The sequence below is a fragment of the Rhagoletis pomonella genome, unplaced genomic scaffold, assembly GCF_013731165.1.
Source record: "Rhagoletis pomonella isolate Grant_MI unplaced genomic scaffold, Rhpom_1.0 Rhpom_scaffold_00003, whole genome shotgun sequence".
Taxonomy (NCBI): domain Eukaryota; kingdom Metazoa; phylum Arthropoda; class Insecta; order Diptera; family Tephritidae; genus Rhagoletis; species Rhagoletis pomonella.
Window position 1 is genome coordinate 88579999 of NW_023458557.1, and position 18890 is coordinate 88598888.

At 38.1% G+C, this 18890-nt stretch overlaps 1 protein-coding gene and 1 long non-coding RNA gene across 5 annotated transcripts in view; one reads left to right on the plus strand and one right to left on the minus strand.

Annotated features, from left to right (window-relative positions):
* The first annotated feature begins 2541 nt into the window (after positions 1–2541).
* LOC118735730 (rap guanine nucleotide exchange factor 2) overlaps positions 2542–18890 on the plus strand; it is a 33826-nt gene continuing 17477 nt past the window's right edge. The window contains exons 1-8 of one of the 4 annotated variants that reach the window (XM_036465665.1): positions 2542–2852; positions 6483–6746; positions 6819–7051; positions 7132–7329; positions 7419–11238; positions 11396–11452; positions 17894–18292; positions 18567–18690. In XM_036465665.1, the coding sequence (XP_036321558.1) occupies positions 7022–7051; positions 7132–7329; positions 7419–11238; positions 11396–11452; positions 17894–18292; positions 18567–18649 (4587 nt within the window). In that variant the 5' untranslated portion in view covers positions 2542–2852; positions 6483–6746; positions 6819–7021 and the 3' untranslated portion in view covers positions 18650–18690. Of the gene's footprint in view, positions 2853–6482; positions 6747–6818; positions 7052–7131; positions 7330–7418; positions 11239–11308; positions 11453–17893; positions 18293–18566; positions 18691–18890 lie in introns of all 4 variants that reach the window. The other 3 variants (XM_036465664.1, XM_036465667.1, XM_036465666.1) reach the window with 3 other exon arrangements.
* On the minus strand, positions 4427–5034 carry LOC118735731. Its single transcript, XR_004992635.1, has 3 exons — positions 5011–5034; positions 4799–4906; positions 4427–4712 (listed from the first exon to the last, which is right to left on the minus strand). It is a non-coding gene; the product is annotated as an uncharacterized LOC118735731 (long non-coding RNA).

Here is an 18890-nt window from a genome sequence, read left to right on the forward strand (position 1 = left end):
CTTAATCTATCACCAAAATTCATAAAAAATAAAGAAGACTAAAAAAAAATGCCTGTGAAAATGTCTATAAACATATCGATTATTATATCGATAACAGTATCGATAAATATGTTCATAAATATATCAATAGCAATATCGGTTTTTTATATCGATAAAAATATAAATGAAAAGATCGATTATTACATCCAAAAAACATATCTATAAATATATCGATAACAATATCGAAAAGTACATCGACAACAAGATCGATAAATATAACGAAAATTCCGAAATAATTTCGAAAATATCGCCTTTCCAAGCGTTCTAAACGGAAATGTCAACGAAGGCGCGGACAAAGTGGGGACTTTAATTAATTTAGCATACTATCAGTAGAATGTCAGAGAAATTCGGCCAAACACTAACAAAAGCTTGTCCGATTACTTTTTGGAGCCACTGAAACACATATTTTTATTTAAGTCTGCGAATATTTACAAATTTCGAAGGGGGCGTTGTTGGTATTAAGGCAGTGAAGGTAAAATAGAGGGATTTAGTCATCAATTTCGATTATGTTGACAGTTCGATGCGTAATTGAAATTATGAAATATTTAGCTAAGCTATCAAAGCGACGTTTATTGGGTTAAAGTGGCCTGGTCTCTATCAGACGCTGTTTATTTTGATGGGTAACAAAAAAAAATTACGTGTTACCTCTTGAGCGAGGTAATTAATGGTAATCCTTTGTATCTTGCAAATTCCTTCAAAGTTTCACGGTGACGAACGTAAAAATTTTCCCTATCGCATGCTATGCGGTCAAAAGCAAGCTTAAATCAGTCTATGTGGCCATGTTTGTATAGACGGCGTCGAAATTCCAAAAGCTAACCTACCTTAAATTGATTTCATTGTGGTCTTAAGATTAAGCACTGGTCTGAGAATTTTTGTTCCCTGCTCGCCATAGCTTAGCAGTATTACGATGGACTGAATCCAAGTTTGCCCTTGCTTGGACCAATCTAAACATAACCTATTAACGATACAATGCCATTTGGAATATCACCGCAGTAATCAACCCAAAAATGCTCTGCTCCCTAGAAGTTTACCGAACTAGAGAAATGAGGTTGACCTGTACCTACAAGTTTCCATCACGTAAGCGCGTTACGAGAAGTTTGCCGAACTAAGAGAAATAAGTTTGAACTGTACCTAGTAGTTTCCATCACGTAAGCGTGTTACATGAACATTCTAAAAGACTTGTACGTCGACACAGTGAGGTGCACTGTAGTACATCAAAGTCGCACCCTCCAGAATAAAATAGAAAGAAAAACCGGAGCTCATACGAGACACAGAAAGCGCCCAGGGCTCAGATCGTTATAAGCCATCAAGAACGTTGCGTCTTATAAGAGCCTTATTTGATATGATTCCAAGTCTTACAGTTTTAATACATGAGACTGTAAGGTATACCAGTTGTATTAACTGCTGTTCAAAATAAGGATTATATAAGGTCTTATGATAAGACATTATATCTCGTTCGAAATTGGGCTTACACTAATCCTTATAATAAGGCATTGTACAGAATATCATTACCTTATTGTAAGCCTTATCGCCCCTTCGAAATAGGGCTTACATAAAGTAAGACATAGTATAGACTACCATGACCTTATTATGAGCCTTGTCGTCCACTGCATTTTTTGGTGGAAAGTTAGCCGCCTAAACTGCAACGACATACATTTGTATGTATCAAACATCTTCTCTGATTTTTCGGGAGTTTTTTTTCATGTTTTAACTCGATCCCATAGAAAAGTGTTTTCATTGAACCATTGCCATTATTGCTTGTATTACGTATATTTGTGTGTGAATATGTAGATTAATAATATATTCGCCTATGACATATCATAATAATTTAATTACATAAATTAAAGTAATTAAACATAATTACCTATGTTCCCCTTTGTAACAAATCAATCATCATATTGCATAATTCCAATTCAAACAAATCCACTTGCAATCAATTTTAATAAAGATAAACTAAGGTGAGTGCGATTAATCAATTGCATGGAAGTTGATAATAATTCTTGCAATAAATTACGAGTGTAGAAATAATAATAATAATTAGTGTTGGGCAGTATCGATACCAAAAGTACTCGGAACTCGATTCACAAAAGGATCGAAGTACCCAATTTTGAAAAGTATCGATACTGAGTACTCCGAAGTACCCCAAAAGTACTCAGTACTCACAAATACTCTGTTCCAATCATCACTTTGATACGTGTACTCGGGATCGATTCAAATCACTCAGTATTAAGAGTCGAATAGTAGTTCGAACTACTGCTACGAACTACTGAGTTCGAACTACTGCGTTCTATGTGTTTTTACCGATATTCAGAAATGATCGTACTCAATTTCAAGTAGCCACTCAATCGACGTAATTTGCTACTAATATATTAATTTGAATAAAGTGTTGCCAGCTTGTGAGATTTCTATTCTAAGCATTAAAATGTTTCCAACCTGTGTATATTTAAAGAAAGTACGATATCTAAGAACTCGATCCTCAAAAGCACTCGATTTCTTCCCAACACTAATAATAGTATATGCACATTGCTGCCGCTGTGGCTGAGTGGTTAGAGCTGTGTTGGAACTCTAGTCCGGGCAAAATCTAATTTAGAAAAGGTTTTTTCTAAGGGTTAATTTTTAAAAACTTTAAAATCGGGACCGAAATTAACTATTAAATATCAAGATACCAAGATATTTGTTTTTAGATCATTGCAAAATGGTTATTTTTTGTTTTTCGTGATTTTAAATTTTTCGATAAAAAATAATCCAAACGGGTTTCGTAAATGAAGATCTTGACTGACTGTCCACAAAACAAAAATTTCCAAAAATCAGCGGTAAGTACTAGTTACCAAAAACTTGCGCACTTATAAGATATACTAAATAAAATTCAATGGGTTACAAGATTGTTTTATTTTGTTTGTTATATTTAATGGTTTAAGAAAAAATTAGCGGAAAAAATGTTTCAAATAAAAATTCTAATTGTTGCGAGCGCATTAGAAGATTTCAACAAAATTTTCCACCAAAATATTTTGTATCAATAATTTTTCTGAATTCTGAGAATGCAGTGTTATAGGCCATTAAATTTTAGCATAACAAAGTGCAAGTTTCAAGTGGCCAAGAATTCGCGGTGATTTGTGAAATTATTTTCTGATGGTTTTGTTATTTTCTTCTATAAAAAAAATTGTCGAACATGCTTTGTATGGAAGAAAGTGCCTGAAAATTTGTATGCTGATTATCGATGCACTTATCGATATCGTTATCAACAAACATATTTATCGATAACGTTACCAACAAACATATCCTATTATCGATATATTTATCGATAACGTTACCAACATATTTATCACGTTTTGAGGCATTTATTGTCACTATCAACACATTTAGCGATATTGTTTAGATATAAAAAATATTTATCGTTGCATTTATCGATATAAATCAATATTATCACTGATATATTTTTTATATTTCTTATTTATTATCTGGCTCACTCTAATACCATGTCCCCACCGGAGCTAACCACGTATTTATGGCTGTTGAGTTGGTTATCCCGATAACCCACTTCATTTAGCGTAGTTTCGCCATATAAAAATGACAGCACTTAACCATTTCACTGAGATGGTTAAAAGCTAACCAACTCGAAACCATGTCGAAAGTCTGATACAGCCCTGTGTTTTCCCGCAATCTGTGGGTCATTAGCGTTAAAATGTAAAAAATTCGTTTCTTACTAGTGTTTGGACTTACTAAGATCAGATTAGATTTACTCCGGTTTTTGAAAAAATCTACTCCGCTTGACTTCAAATCTATTCCGTTTTTTTTTCATTGCTGTTATGCCCCTCTTGGGACCAGTTTTTGAGTGTTCACCACCGGTTTCAGTAAAAAAAAATTTAAAGTTAGCCAGATCTCACTGTTAAAAAGTAACTCTTTCATAGCAATACGTCAATAAATTAACTTGGTTAATTTTTGATGTATGGCTGTAGAAATTGGCGGATGCAGAACTGGAGTTTAGTTGTTTAAAAATATATGCAGAATGAAATTTGTATAAATTAGAAAAGGTTTAGACCCTATTGCTCTTAAAAAAAATTAAGTGTTAGAAACGTTCTACTTCATAGAAAATGCTAAATATTATCTAAATATTTAACATATTATCCTTACATTGCCTCGCGTTCTTAATTTTGCATGAATAGAAAATATTTAAGTCAAACAATTAATGTCAGAAACGAAAATAAAAAATTCAATCTAGTACGGAAAATTTGTTTTTGCTCAGATTTTTAGTCCTGAATCGAGTTTTGGAGGTCCGAACACTGTTCTCTACATTTCTACTGCATTATAAACCTCAAACCGCAGGGTGGACAGCAATAGTTGGTGATGTGGTTAAGTTCGATTTGAGATGGTTAACTTTTTGGTGGGGACATGTTATAAGGGCTCTGTCACACGGTCAGTATTTATTGACGTGATCCAAATATCGCGATATTTATTGACGGCGTAGCATGTATGTAGTATTGATGGATTGTAATCCATATCGCAAAATTTCTAAAAATTTTGAAATCTGGATCGCGGATCGCAATACCGTCAATAAATATTGAACATGTAGCACTTTCAAAACGCGATCCATACATTCGTCAGTACATCTTGTACTCCCATAATGCGAGCATCGAAAACGTATTCGCTCTGCCTTCACTCTCGGTGCTTAAAACCTTTCAAAACAAATAGAAAAAAATTTTAATTAACATTGGAAATTTTAAAATAATTGTGAAATGCATTATCTGCAAATTATACGTACAAAATAAAAATATTTTCTTGCGTCATAATAAGCGTTCACCACAAAAATTACTGACCGTGTGACAGGGGCCTAAGGGAGCTAAAACGTCTTATCAATTCTCGATATGCCCTGGAAAAAAACTTAGTTTACATCAATCCGCTAATTTTTGCATTTTTTTTTATTTCTCTATTTCATTTGTATGCCAAAACCATCACTCCCACATATGTACTTACCACCATATTAGCTGCTACATATTATGCGCGTTCCTTATCTCCCAGAAATAGTCAGAAAAAGTCCGAAGTAGTCAGATTTAGTCCAAAAAGCGTTCCTTAACTCAGAAATGACAGCAAAAATGAGAGAGCAACAGTCAGTGAGAGCGACTCTCATCAGTCCGAAGTAGTCAGATTTAGTCAGAAGAATTTTTTCTGGCAAAATCCTGAAAAGTGTCAAACTCAACTGAATTTAAATTAACGGAAATTAAAGAATACGCAAAAAGTGAGAATAATCTAAAAAGTAAAAAAAATGAATTGAAATTGGAAGGAGGCAAAAAATAATTGATATAGCAAGTGTTTATTGTGCTTGTGCTTGTGTGAATGTGTTTTGTACATACATTTCTGTTCTTATTTGACGTTAGTTTTGTTGTTGCCATTCTTTGGACTAAAAATTTGGTTTTTTGCGTTCCTTTACTTTTCCTATTACTCTCTTTTAGTGAGCGCATTTTGCTTACGCTCTGGCATTTTGACACTTTTCAGATTTTAGTCCAAAAAGATAAGGAATGAACCTATTAATTATTCAATTCATATGTCGCCTCATACATAGTTGCTTCCAGTTCCAAAGTTGTTATGGGCCACTATTTCGCTATGCCCTGATTGTCAGTGACCGACAACAATACACACTTGGTGCTGCGCTTCCTGTGATCTTATGCTCCAGTCAACTACGTCTCATACTGAGTGTTATAAAAATGCCAGTAGATAGTAGTGTGTGAGTATAACTACTTACTTCTATTGTTTTTTTTTTTTTTTTTTTTTTTTTTTTTTTTTTGGTTTCTTTGATATTGGCATTACAAGAATGTTGGCTATTGTGTTAAAACAGTGGATAAAAATGAAAATCAATGTAGACGACGAGGGCTGCTGAGATGCAGTAGTGGAGTGTGTTGCATTACATTGCGTTGCACTGCGCTGCGTTGCTGTGCGGCCAGTCAAGTGGCACCAGACAAATAAGCCATACTATAGGGTCTGACAAATATGTGCGGGCAGATATACTAGCCGTTGTCGTCACACAATAAATGCAAGAATGTACATATGAGCGCTAACAACAGTCACACACACACGCTCAACATAACGCCACGTATGTATGTATGTACATATATGTATATGTACAATCATCTGTAAGAGGGTGGGTGGGTGGTTGGTTAGTGAGTGTTTGTGCTGCAAGTGGATAGGCAATGCTTTCATTTTTCTGCCTTCCTTTAATAAGGCAGTGAAATGATGCTACTCATTTGGTATTGTGATGGGGCGAGACCATCAGCGATGCAATTTGTCGGTGCTGTCAGTATCATGCGCCTAAATAAGTTTATTATACAATAATCATATTATTTATTTATTTACCATGTTAATTTGAATATCGTGCAATTATACTCACATAAATAATATCTACTTATGCAGACATAAGCTAATTGAAAGTAATTTAATTCGTGTTTTTACAGTGCTTCAAGTAGACGGTCGACGATCAATCTGATTGCTGGCTACTTAATGCCGCCATACAAAGTAAAAAAATAAAAAATCAGCAACATGAACTAACAACAACAATAGATGAGCCATAATTGAAAAATAAAACCGACAATGACGGCCGCAACAGCAGCAGGGGCAGCATAGATACTTACAAACTGCAAGAACATCAAAAGAAAGTCGCAACCGAAGTCAGCTGCATATTAACTTTGAATCTAAAGTGTATAAGCACGCAAAAATATGTACGTATTACTAAGCTTGAAAAGTTCGTCATACGTACTGTGAGAAAATTTTCAACAAAATCCAATTTCCAGCTAAGCTACCGCAAGCTCTAAGACAGAAAAGTACATATCAGGCACCTTTTTATTGTATGCGCGTTTTCAGCGCCCTGAAGCACGACAGCAAATTCAAACTACGAAATTTAGCTGCATTAGGTATTAGCCACTAGTAGAATAAGTGTTAAATTAAACAAGCACCAAAAGCGCCACAAAGCGCGCGACAACACTATCGGCAACTAATGGATCCATATCATCATATCAGACATCATGTAAGTTGTGTTGAACTAAGAGCCACTGCCCAGCATTGTTATATTTAATATTGTTTTCCTTTCCTTCTTTTGCTTGCCAGTATCCACCCACGCGCCCAGAATTGCAGCAGAAATGCAATCGCGGCTCACATTCGAGTGACACTAGCTCAGCGTACAGTGGCAGTGATACCATGGCATCTGTGTACGGCTCATCAATGGACGCCGAGGAGATTGACCTCTCTGGCTTGGTGGAGTCGGTGGTTGACTCTGACGAGGAGGACTTAGCCGAGAGTATGGATGTGAGTCGCATATTCGCCATAGATATGCATTTCAACTCTACTTTTTCTTATTTAACTTTACACACACTCTCATTTTCCTTCTCTACCAGAGCTTAAATGTTCGCGATGCTGTGCGCGATTGCCTGGAGAAAGACCCCTCTGAACGCACTGAGGAAGATGTAGAAATTTTGCTCGAATTCACACAGGGTCTAAAGGCTTTCACCAATATTACACTAGCCGTACGACGTGCGCTCTGCGCCGTTATGGTCTTTGCTGTGGTCGACAAGGCCGGTACGGTGGTGATGTCCGATGGCGAGGAGCTCGATTCGTGGTCGGTGCTCATCAATGGCGCTGTGGAAATCGAGCATGCGAATGGCTCGCGTGAGGAGTTACAAATGGGCGATTCATTTGGCATATTGCCCACTATGGATAAGCTGTATCATCGTGGTGTGATGCGCACAAAGTGCGATGACTGTCAGTTTGTTTGTATAACACAAACCGATTACTATCGCATACAGCATCAGGGTGAGGAGAATACGCGACGGCATGAGGATGAGGACGGACGCATTGTAATGGTCACTGAGCTGCGTCAAATTGGCAGCAATGACCATGCTAGCGCTGGCAGTAATACATCCGCGACGAGCGCAGCGGGCATGAAGCGTGGGCATGTGGTGATACGCGGCACGCCAGAACGTTTGCTGCAGCAGCTAGTGGAGGAGAATTCAATGACTGATCCGACATATGTGGAGGACTTTTTGCTAACGCAGCGCATTTTCATCAAGAATCCACAAGAGCTGACACAGAAGCTGCTCGCATGGTTCGAGTGTGATTCTGAGCCGCCGAAGGGCAGCAGCGCTTCGCCACAAGAGATTAGAGATCGCGTCACACGCGTTGTACTGCTGTGGGTGAACAATCACTTTACCGATTTTGAGGCTGATCATGAAATGATGGAGTTCCTGGAGGTGTTCGAGGCTGGCTTGGAACATACGCGGCTGTTGAGTCAACTGCGTTTGTTGCATATAGCGTGCGCGGCCAAGGCGCGCATGCGCAGTTGTACGTTGACGCGCTCATCTCGCGATGAGCCATTGAATTTCAATATAATCGGCGGCTATGAGATGCGCGGCATTACGGCAGCCACCGGTGGAGGCGGTTGTGGCATCTACATTGCACATGTAGTGCCCGGCTCAAAGGCACAAGATATTGGGATTAAGCGCGGCGATCAAATACACGAAGTAAACGGGCAGTCATTCGAGCATGTGACTAGCAAACGCGCCATGGAAATACTAATGGCCAGCACACATCTGAGTATAACAGTGAAAAGCAATCTGCTAGGTTTCAAGGAAATGATGTTGGCTATTGAGCAGGGCGGCAACGGAAGTGGCGGTAGCAATGGCGCTGGTACGCCGATCGGTAGTGGCAGTGGCAGCAGCGGTGGCTCGATGGGCTCCAAGTCACTGCGCAGTCCGCGGCGAATATGCGCCAATGACATTGCAAAGTTGCACGGCCGCTGCATGTTGGATGATATGACAACTACAAATCGTTCGCATATACTGCGACTCAGCTCGGTTGATATGCTGTTGCCCACAGATCAGACGGACTGCTGTCCACCCGCGACACCACCGGCGGTCATGCCGCAGCAGCCTAGCGGCGGTGGTGGCAATATGGCCAGCAATTTTATGTCCAATCTGTTGCAGAGTGTCAGCAATGCTTCAGGGCGCAAAGATGCGCAAACGAATTGCAATGATGGCATTGGTTGCAGCGGCGGTGGTGGTGGTGGTGGCGCAAAGGGTGGCGGTTTCATGACGCTTGCGCCAAAGCGGCGGTTACAGAAAGCGCTGGCGAAAATGAATTTGTTGCAGCACAAAAGCATCGGCGGTTCGGGTTTAAATGATTCTGTTGATATAGCCACGCCTACTGAAACGATGTCACAAAAAGGCAAACTAACAACATCCTCATCCAGTTCCTCCTCCACTTGCGGTGGCGGCGGCGGCAATCGCCTTTACCAATCGCAGTCCAATCCCGATTTGAGTTCATCGCTGCTTTACGAAGACTCCAATTCCCTGGCAACCAGCACTGCAACAGCGCCCACGCCCACACCCAACTACCTGACTGCCTCCATGCATCGACCTTCGGCTGTTTCCACAACAAGTTCTGCAATGCTACCTGATTATCCTGAGCATGTATTAAAAGTCTTTAAAGCAGACCAGTCATGTAAATATTTACTCATTAACAAGGAAACGACGGCGCACGAAGTGGTCATGCTAGCGCTGCAGGAGTTCGGCATCCACGATCCGAGCTCGAATTATTCACTATGTGAGGTTAGCGTCGGCGAAGGTGGCATGGTGAAACAGCGACGGCTGCCCGATCAGCTGCAAAATCTCGCCGAACGGATTGGCTTTGCTGCGCGCTACTATCTCAAAACAAATGGCAGCACTGAGACGCTGGTGCCGGACGAATTAGCGCTAGAACTGGTGCGCGAGTCAAGTGTACACTTTTTACAGCTGAACGCCTACGAATTGGCCATACAGTTAACGCTGCAGGATTTCGCTATCTTCCGGCAAATCGAATCTACTGAATATATCGATGATTTATTCACTCTGCAAACAAAGTATGGGGTGCCGATGTTGTCGAAATTCGCCGAGCTCGTCAACCGTGAAATGTTTTGGGTGGTGACCGAGATCTGCAGCGAGCACAACATTGTGCGCCGCATGAAAATTGTCAAGCAGTTCATAAAAATCGCACGCCACTGCAAGGAGTGTCGCAACTTCAACTCAATGTTCGCCATTATATCCGGTCTTGGGCATGCGGCTGTGTCACGTCTGCGACTCACTTGGGAAAAATTGCCTTCTAAGTACCAACGTCTCTTCTCCGACCTGCAAGACCTAATGGATCCATCACGCAATATGTCGAAATACCGACAACTGGTTTCCTCCGAACTGCTCGCACAACATCCCATCATACCATTCTATCCAATTGTGAAAAAGGATCTCACCTTCATTCATCTCGGAAATGATACGCGTATAGATGGTCTTATCAACTTTGAGAAATTGCGCATGCTCGCCAAGGAGGTACGTCTACTGACGCATATGTGCTCCTCGCCCTACGATCTGCTCGCCATACTCGAACTCAAAGGTCAATCGCCCTCGAATGCGCTCTTCTCGCTCAATCAGCTTTCTACTTCACAAAGTGCCGGTGGCACACATAGCACCGTCATCGCCGCCAATGCCGGCCAGTCGACAATCAAGCGCCGCAAGAAGTCAACAGCTGCGCCCAACCCCAAGAAAATGTTCGAAGAAGCACAAATGGTGCGTCGTGTCAAGGCCTATCTTAACAATTTAAAAATCATCAACGACGAGGATGCACTGCACAAATTCTCGCTCGAATGCGAACCTGCTTCTAATTCACAAACGCATGGTGGCAGCAGCAGTAGTACGCGTGGCGAAAGTGGTTTGGGTCGTGATGGCACCGGAAATTCGTCGATGCGCAGTGGTGATCAGTTGAGCATCTATTCGCACACTTCTTCGTCTTCGGCGCCCAACTCGTCATTGTCTTTGCGTAAACGTCATCCCTCCTCGCCGACACTCTCCACAACCAGCTCGACATCGTCGACCAGCGATCATCACAATCGTCGTAATATGGCGCACAATAACAACTCAAAATTTGGCATCGCCTCACCGCAAGCGGTCAAAAAGATACTTGCGCTCTCCGACCCAACAAAAGTGCGCCCACATCAGCCGTTTACACAGCGTCATTCGGGCATGCCACCACCGCCGCCACCACTGCTAGTTAATACGCCACATCATATGCTCGCGCATGCGTTCACCTCGACGGCGGCTGGCATGCCGCTGACTGCAACGGCTGGTGTGTCGACTACGCCAAGTCCATGTTCGCATCGACGTTTGGCGTCCGGCAGCAATTCGATGCCAGCTGGTGAGTAATATTTAAGATATTTTTTAAATATGTTAATTAGTTTACTAATGAATTGGCCATTTACATGCAGGCAATATGGTACCCGCGCGTGCCATACATGAACGTTCACATTCGGATACGCCAACGCCACCATTACCATCTGTTGATTTGTCAGTAGAGAGCAGCAGCGTAACTACATTTCGGGACTTGCCATTGCGCAAATCTGTAACTTCCGGTACGTTACCTTTTACGTTTCTTTAATTTTTAGGTAATAGAAAATTTGTGAAATTATTATAAAACTTTTATTGCTAAATATTAACTTCCTTACTTGCTTACTAACCAAAACAGTTAGAATATATTAGTGGGTTGGAGATTTTAAATTATCAGCTTTAGTGTAGAATTTTAAATGAATTGCGTTTATGTAGTATCGCGCGGCGGAATTGGTTTAGTTGTGTTGAGTATTGAGTTAGAAAGTAATAACGCAGCCCTTACGGTGAAGGTTAGTTTTTTTGATACTGTAATAAGATTAGACTAAACCACAATATGCCTGATTAAGTTGATCTCAGTAACATAGTAATCTAACCACTTGTGATCCTAACTACCAGAGTTCTTCGCTCATTCCAATCCCAGCTTTCAAGCTTACATGGAAAGCACTAAGCTAATCATTGTCTTAGCCGGGTACAGATGGCATTAGAAAGAGCTAGACTTTTAAATAATTAAAACGAAAACAATCGATTGATCCTAATAGTGTTTTAGACCAGCCCCAAATTGCGGAATTTAAACTATAGAAAAAACTGTTGACTGAAACTGAATAATAATAATTTTGGCGCTTTCGCTTTTGCTAAGTTTTTGTCTGAGCTTCTCCTCCAATTTGTGGTGTGCGTCTTGATGTTGTTGCATTCGTGGAGCGACCTACAATTTTATGCCGCCTCCGAACTGTAAATAGTTTTATGAGAAGCATTTTCAATCAGATGATCAAAGAAAATCTTAAGCGGAAGAGTGATAGAAATTTATATTGAAATGGTGTATTTCGGTCAGCGCTCGCATGTCAAAGAAATTCTTATACCCTTACTATCAGCGGAGTTAACCACGTAGTATTTGCTTATAAACGACTCCTCCATATCTTTAACAATTGTGTGCAAGACAAATTGCACTGATCTGTCCGTCAAGTAGGCGTACTGTGAGGGCATCGTGAAGTTATATACAGCTTTTTTTTATATCTCTAGAGTCTTGAATTAAAAGAAGATGTAAATGGTCTGAAATCTGCCTTGGAAATAAACGTCACACTTACAAGCAAATCCCTCTGGCTATCCCTTTATGATTTCAAACATTTTTAAATATACTATAAACTGTATACATACAGTACATAGATACAATTTTTTATAACCTGGTAACTTTGCATGCTGGTGTTGGATTTGATGTAAATTTCAATACAACTTGTTATTTCATAAAGAATTTTGTGACTAAATCTGGTTTCGAAACTATGTATACTCCATACCATAATATAAATAGTACTTACGCTTTTTAAGTAGTTTAAGTAAAAGTATAAGTTGTTAAAATATTTCTTTGCATAGTTGAGTGTTATAGTATATGAATAGTATGCCCCGTTTACATTATGTCAGTGGTGAGCCAGTCCTGTTACTGGCATAATGTAAACAGTTATTGGCATTAACTCATTCTAATGAAAAGTTCATGCCAGCAACTGGAATATCGGTCTACTTTTCATGCCACTTCAACTGGCATAATGTAGACCAGAGCTTCTTAAAGTGTGTTCCGCGGAACCCAAGGGTTCCGTAGAAAAGTCACCGGGGTTCCGCGAAATTAATTAAAAAAAAAAAAATCAGATCGAAATTGGATGCTACCCCAGAAAAGCGTATACAGCTTTTGGACATTATATCGAACTACTATTTTTTTTACGATAATTAATAACAGTGAAACAATTTCATTCTTCACATTAAAATTTAAAGTATGTATACTATTTCTAGTAAAAGTTTTTAGTCTTATTTAAATTACACTGCCTTTGATTTTTAGTAATTTGATGTGGGGTTCCATAAAATGAAAGGTGTTTAGTAAGGGTTCCATCATCTTAAAAGTTTAAGAATCCCTGATCTAGACGAACAATCCGCTGGCATACCAGTGCTTTGAGAGCATCATACAGTGAATTGATATATCCATGATCCTCTGCAATAACGACACAATGCAAAATTCTAAAACTAAAAACTTGCTACCGTTAAGTGGCTCATGTTTCTAATCCATGTTCAGTACATGTCTATTCCCTACCACTCACTGTAGTAATCCTTACTACTTACTTTAGTAAGGGTTAGACATGGATTAGTCACTGGTCTGGCATAATGTAAACGGGGCATTGATGTTCTTCTTTTCTTTTGATGTTAGGTTAGCTTCAAGTGTCTGCCATTTGGCATTGTTTGGCGTTTTAGTCTCAAAAAGCTTGACCTAGAGAATATAGTTTATGGTTGAAGATAATTCGTTGTTGTTGTACTATATGACGTATTTCGAGATATAAATAAACAATTATTTAATGTATTTAAAGAAAGCTGTGTTCGAATCCATACATAGATTTTTTCTTTCATTGACTACAGAAACAAAAAATTGTTTAAAATAAAAATCTTAAAACACAGTTCGAGCAATTTTTGTCAGATTTTAGGAGCAAGTTTCCTTTCCTTGGCGCTTTCATTTGAAACTCAATGGCTTCTCTCAAAGTGCATTCACCGCTTTTTTGCTTTTCCACCAAAATTCTTAGCAAAACATGCTATTGTAAAAAATGGTTATTGGGTGTTGAATAGTTTTAAATAATACATCAAGGGCCGTTAACTTATATATTTTAGAATATAGTTAAATCATTAGCTAAACTTAACTACGGAAAATTCCATAGAAAATTATGTAGTTAAGTTTAACTATACATTAAAACAGATAGGTTGACGGCCCTAAAAGAAAAAAATAACAAAAATGAATTACAAAAAATTTAATAATTCCCTCGAAAAGCAAAAACTAAGTTTAACTATACCTTAAAACAGATAGGTTGACGGCCCTAAAAGAAAATAATAACAAAAAAAATTTAATAATTCCCTCGAAAAGCCAAAACTAAAAAAAAAAAATAAATATTATCCACTTAGGCGTTTTACAAAACATTACGACGCTTACCACGTTTTGTGAATTCCCTAACTGAAAAAGTAGGCGAATATAAATATTTTCTAAGAAAAAGTTCAAGGCGAAACCATATAAAGTGGTGTTAGCGGTGTCAGTTAGATTCACTCCGCGGTTGTACTGATTGTCAAAACGATGTGCTTGTTGTACATTTGTTGTGTTCCTATTGCCATTGTGCGTATAATTTGTTAGTGCAGTTTTTTTTTATTTTGTGCTGCCGCTACCACCTTATATGAATTCGCCTTGAATAGTTTTTTTGTTCCATTAAAGGTCGATAACTAAAAATTATATTCCCACGCTAAGATTGTATACTTTCGATCTCTTTTGGCCTCTAGTATTTTGGTCTTTACACGAAAAAAAAGAAAAAGTTTAAAAAAGTAAACAACAAAATTAATGGAATTGGGAATTGATCCTTGTAAATCTTTTTTTAGTAATAATTGTACACATAAAATAGTTATATTAAATTTTTACACTGAGTGTTGTTTATTTCCTTCCTTATACACTCACGACAAAAAGTACTGGGCACAGAGAATTTTCCACAATATATGCAACAATTTTTTTTTAAATTTTTTCGCTCATTCCGCTAAAAATATGCTTCATACTATAATAAAAAAAAACATAAAATACCTTTGTTCAAAACTGAGGATATCTCAATAAACTTTCATGCAGACTTTCATCTTTTTAATCAGATTTTTTGAATTTACTTGAGTATGCAGTTTTTTTTTTGCACAAAGCCTGTCGGCTTACACACATCTACCATTAAAAATGCGTTGATTTTGAAAAATTTTTGAAGTTGTTTCGCATTTTTTTGAATGGGCTAAAAAACTGCATTCTCAAAAACAAATATAAAAAGGTCAGATAAAAAAGTAGAAAATTTGCATGCAAATTTATGAACTTTTTTTTATAAAAAATTTACGGTGTACAACAAAAAAGCTTCTGCATATTGAACCAAACATGTAGAGGAATGTTATTCGATGCGCTGAATGCGAATCCGAGGTCTGTTAATCTGCATCACGTGGGGTTTGAGGTCATTTAAAGGTCAAAAAAATACTATTCATGTGTTTAGGTCTTTTATTACAAGCTATTTTTTTTAACTTTTAGAGATAAAATTAAAAATTTGCGTTTTTGGAGATTTAATCATAGAATTGATAAGGGGAATATGTTTAGCCTAACAGATTACTAAACCTCCCAAAAATGGCGAAGATATTTTCCTTTCCAGCTGTCTTTTTTGTATACCAATTGTATGAATTGATAAAACTTTGATTGCGCTTTCCAACAAAATTGAAATTTTGAAATAATTCTGTATATTATTAAATGTGCGATAGAAATATATATATTTTTTTCAAAAGAAATATGAACAAGTAAGAAAGTCTAAGTTCGGGTGGAGCCGAACATTAAATACCCGGCGCAAGTATTAAATATATCGTCTTTTAAAGTGCAAAACCGCGTATCAACAAAATGCAAAACCGCGTATGTGAAGTTGTAGAAATTATTTTCTAGAGCATAAAAACACTCATAATTCAAAATGGTTTTGTTTTTTATAAATCAATCGCATTTCTGGCTAGTATATTCCACGACGAATGGATAAGGATTGAGCCAAGAGCTTGTGTGAGCAAATCCAATTTTTGGCAGCCAATGTCAGTTACGCGGTTTTGCAGAACGACGATACGCGGTTTTGTACTTTAAACGATGATATGTTTTTTCAACTTTCCGAAACCTACCGCTAGATGGTAAGCCGGTATCAATTTTGAGTAAATTAGCGTCCTTAAATTTCGAAATATTGCAGTTTCAAGCATTTCTGAAATTCACCGTTATATGAAAAGCGGCCGTAATTTTAGTCCGATTTCAATAATTTTCAACGTTTTGCTTTTACGTGGCAAGCACAATAAAAATACCGAGTTTGGTACAAATTGGTAGAACGGTTACCGATATACATATATGTGATCATAAGTGGGCGGTGCCACGCCCATTTTCCAAAATTTTACCATTTTATTGCAAGCATCAATTTTGAATAAATTAGCTTTAATATTTACTTATTTATCGAAGATTTCGTATTTCTCTAAATTACCATTATATGGGATGTGGGCGTGATTATTGTCCGATTTTAAAAATTTTCGGCCATTTGTTATGTTGTGCGAAGGCCAACAACTGTGCCAAGTTTGAAAGAAATTGGTGCAGCGGTTACCAAGATATACACATGTAATCATAAGTGGGCGTGGCTATGCCCATTTTCCAAAAATTTATAATATTCTTATTTTTCGTCTGAAAATTATTGTAAATATCAATTTTTAGTGAATTATCTTCAGTAGTTACTAAAATATCGCAGTTTTCATATTTCTGGAAATTACCGTTATATGGGAAGTGGGCGTGGTTACAGTCCGATTTCGCCCATTTTCAACACCAACCTACCTTGGATTAACGGAAACCTATGTACATACCAAATTTCGTTGAGATACCTCAATTTTTGCTCGAGTTATCGTGTGCACAGACGGACGGACGGACGTACAGACAGACATGGCTTAATCGATTTCTCTATTCATTCTGAGCATTTATGTATACATTTGTCTATATCTATCTCGATTCGTTTTGCCTGTTACAAACAACCGTTATGTGAACAAAGTTATAATACCCTTGTGCACAAGTGCGCTCGGGTATAAAAATTATCCAAAAACCAAATAAAAATTAACTGGAAAATTTTGAATTCAGGATTCCGTTCCTAAAATTTTTTTGCTGTACGTTTTTTAGATGAGTTTGCAAACCATGTAAACATGTTTTCTAAATTTTTTTGTATATATCGTTTTTTTTTTTTACAAATTAAAGAAACAATTTCTTGGGTCTTTGAACGGAAAAATTATGTACAAAATCGAATCCAGCGACCGCGAATTAACTTGAATACACTGTATTTTGATCCGCCTGCAGTAACTTGAAACTGTCAAGCTTTCCCACACTATTGTCGCTTCGTAAACTTAACTTGCATATTATACATTTATATATGTATGTACATAGATACACACACCACATAAGCAGGTGTGCGATTATTTTTTCTATTTATTTTGATTTATTATTCTTTTGTTTATTTCGGCTTTTCCCTACCACCTTCCCGAAACGTATGTAGATGCTGCTTACTTAATTTAATATGTATAAAGGCGTGTCGGCTTACACACATCTACCACGTACATTGTTACATGCACAAACGCTCACATTCATACGCTTTAGTTTTGCAAAAATTGAGACGCAAATGTAGTTGGGTATTTGAACATTTTTTAACTTTTTTTAGTTTACAATACATAATTTTCTGTTGTCTCGTCATTATTTCACACCGTCAAAAAAAATATATATATGTATGTATTAAACAAAAATGAACAAAACCACACGCCACCACAATCATACAACACAACAATGCCGCTGATGTGCCATAAACATAAACATCATCATCAACAACAACAACAACAACAACAATATGCACCTACTGCACCGCACAACGCACCAAATCGACCATTGTTGTCGACAGGCTCGGTTTCATCCAGCGACAGCGGACACGGCTCATATGCCCAACAACACGATACAAGTAGCTCGGTTTACACGGCTGCCGATTGTCGATTGCTCCAGCAAATATCCAATACAGCGGCGCGTAATTTGAGTGGCGGCAGCAACAGTAGTACCAGCAGTGGTGCTAGCCAATGCAGCAATAGTAGTACACCAACTACACCAGCAACAACGCCCATTCCACCGCCGCCACCGTATCATATGTTGCGCAGCGCTACGCACAATGCCGTCAGTAATCTGTATCATGCGAATGCAACAGGTGCAGCTCCACTGCCACCGCCGCCATACGTCCGTTTACATTGCGCGGAAAATATGGTTGCACCGCTGATGCATTCGGCACACACACGACATTCCGCTATGCATGGTAAGTGCGACATAAAATAAGTTATCGTAAAGTGAAAGGAGAAAATGTGTTCAGAGAGAAAATGGGGAAAAATATGGCTGGAAATTATGTGAGTTTCAGGGTCATGCTTAGTGGTTAGTAAGCAAGCAGAAAGTCAGTTTGAAGAGGCATTATGTATGTATGTATTTCAAATGAATTTTTCCGTAATTTAATAAAACTAAAGCAACTTTAACTCTAATTATATTTGCTATATTCATTTCTTAAACTAATTTTGAATGCCTTCTTTTTTACACAGGTGGCCCCCCAAATTTCGTTGATGGCAACAATAAATGCCCGATGTGCCCAACAATGTCGCCACCATCAACTATGAATCAATAAAGTGTTTCAAAAACTTGTTTGAGATTATGTGTAATTTTAGAGTAAGTATGACTACCAAAATCCAGTATATTTTTAATTATTTCTTGCTAGCACTTACTTAGGCTACTAACAATAATTAGGGCAATTGAAAAAAAGCTGCCACTTAAGTTACTTGCAGTTCCTCTGTTGTTGTCGCAACATATAAATTCTCCAAAGCGTTTGGGAGGGAGTGACAGGCCTTGGCCAGATATAAATCTAACTC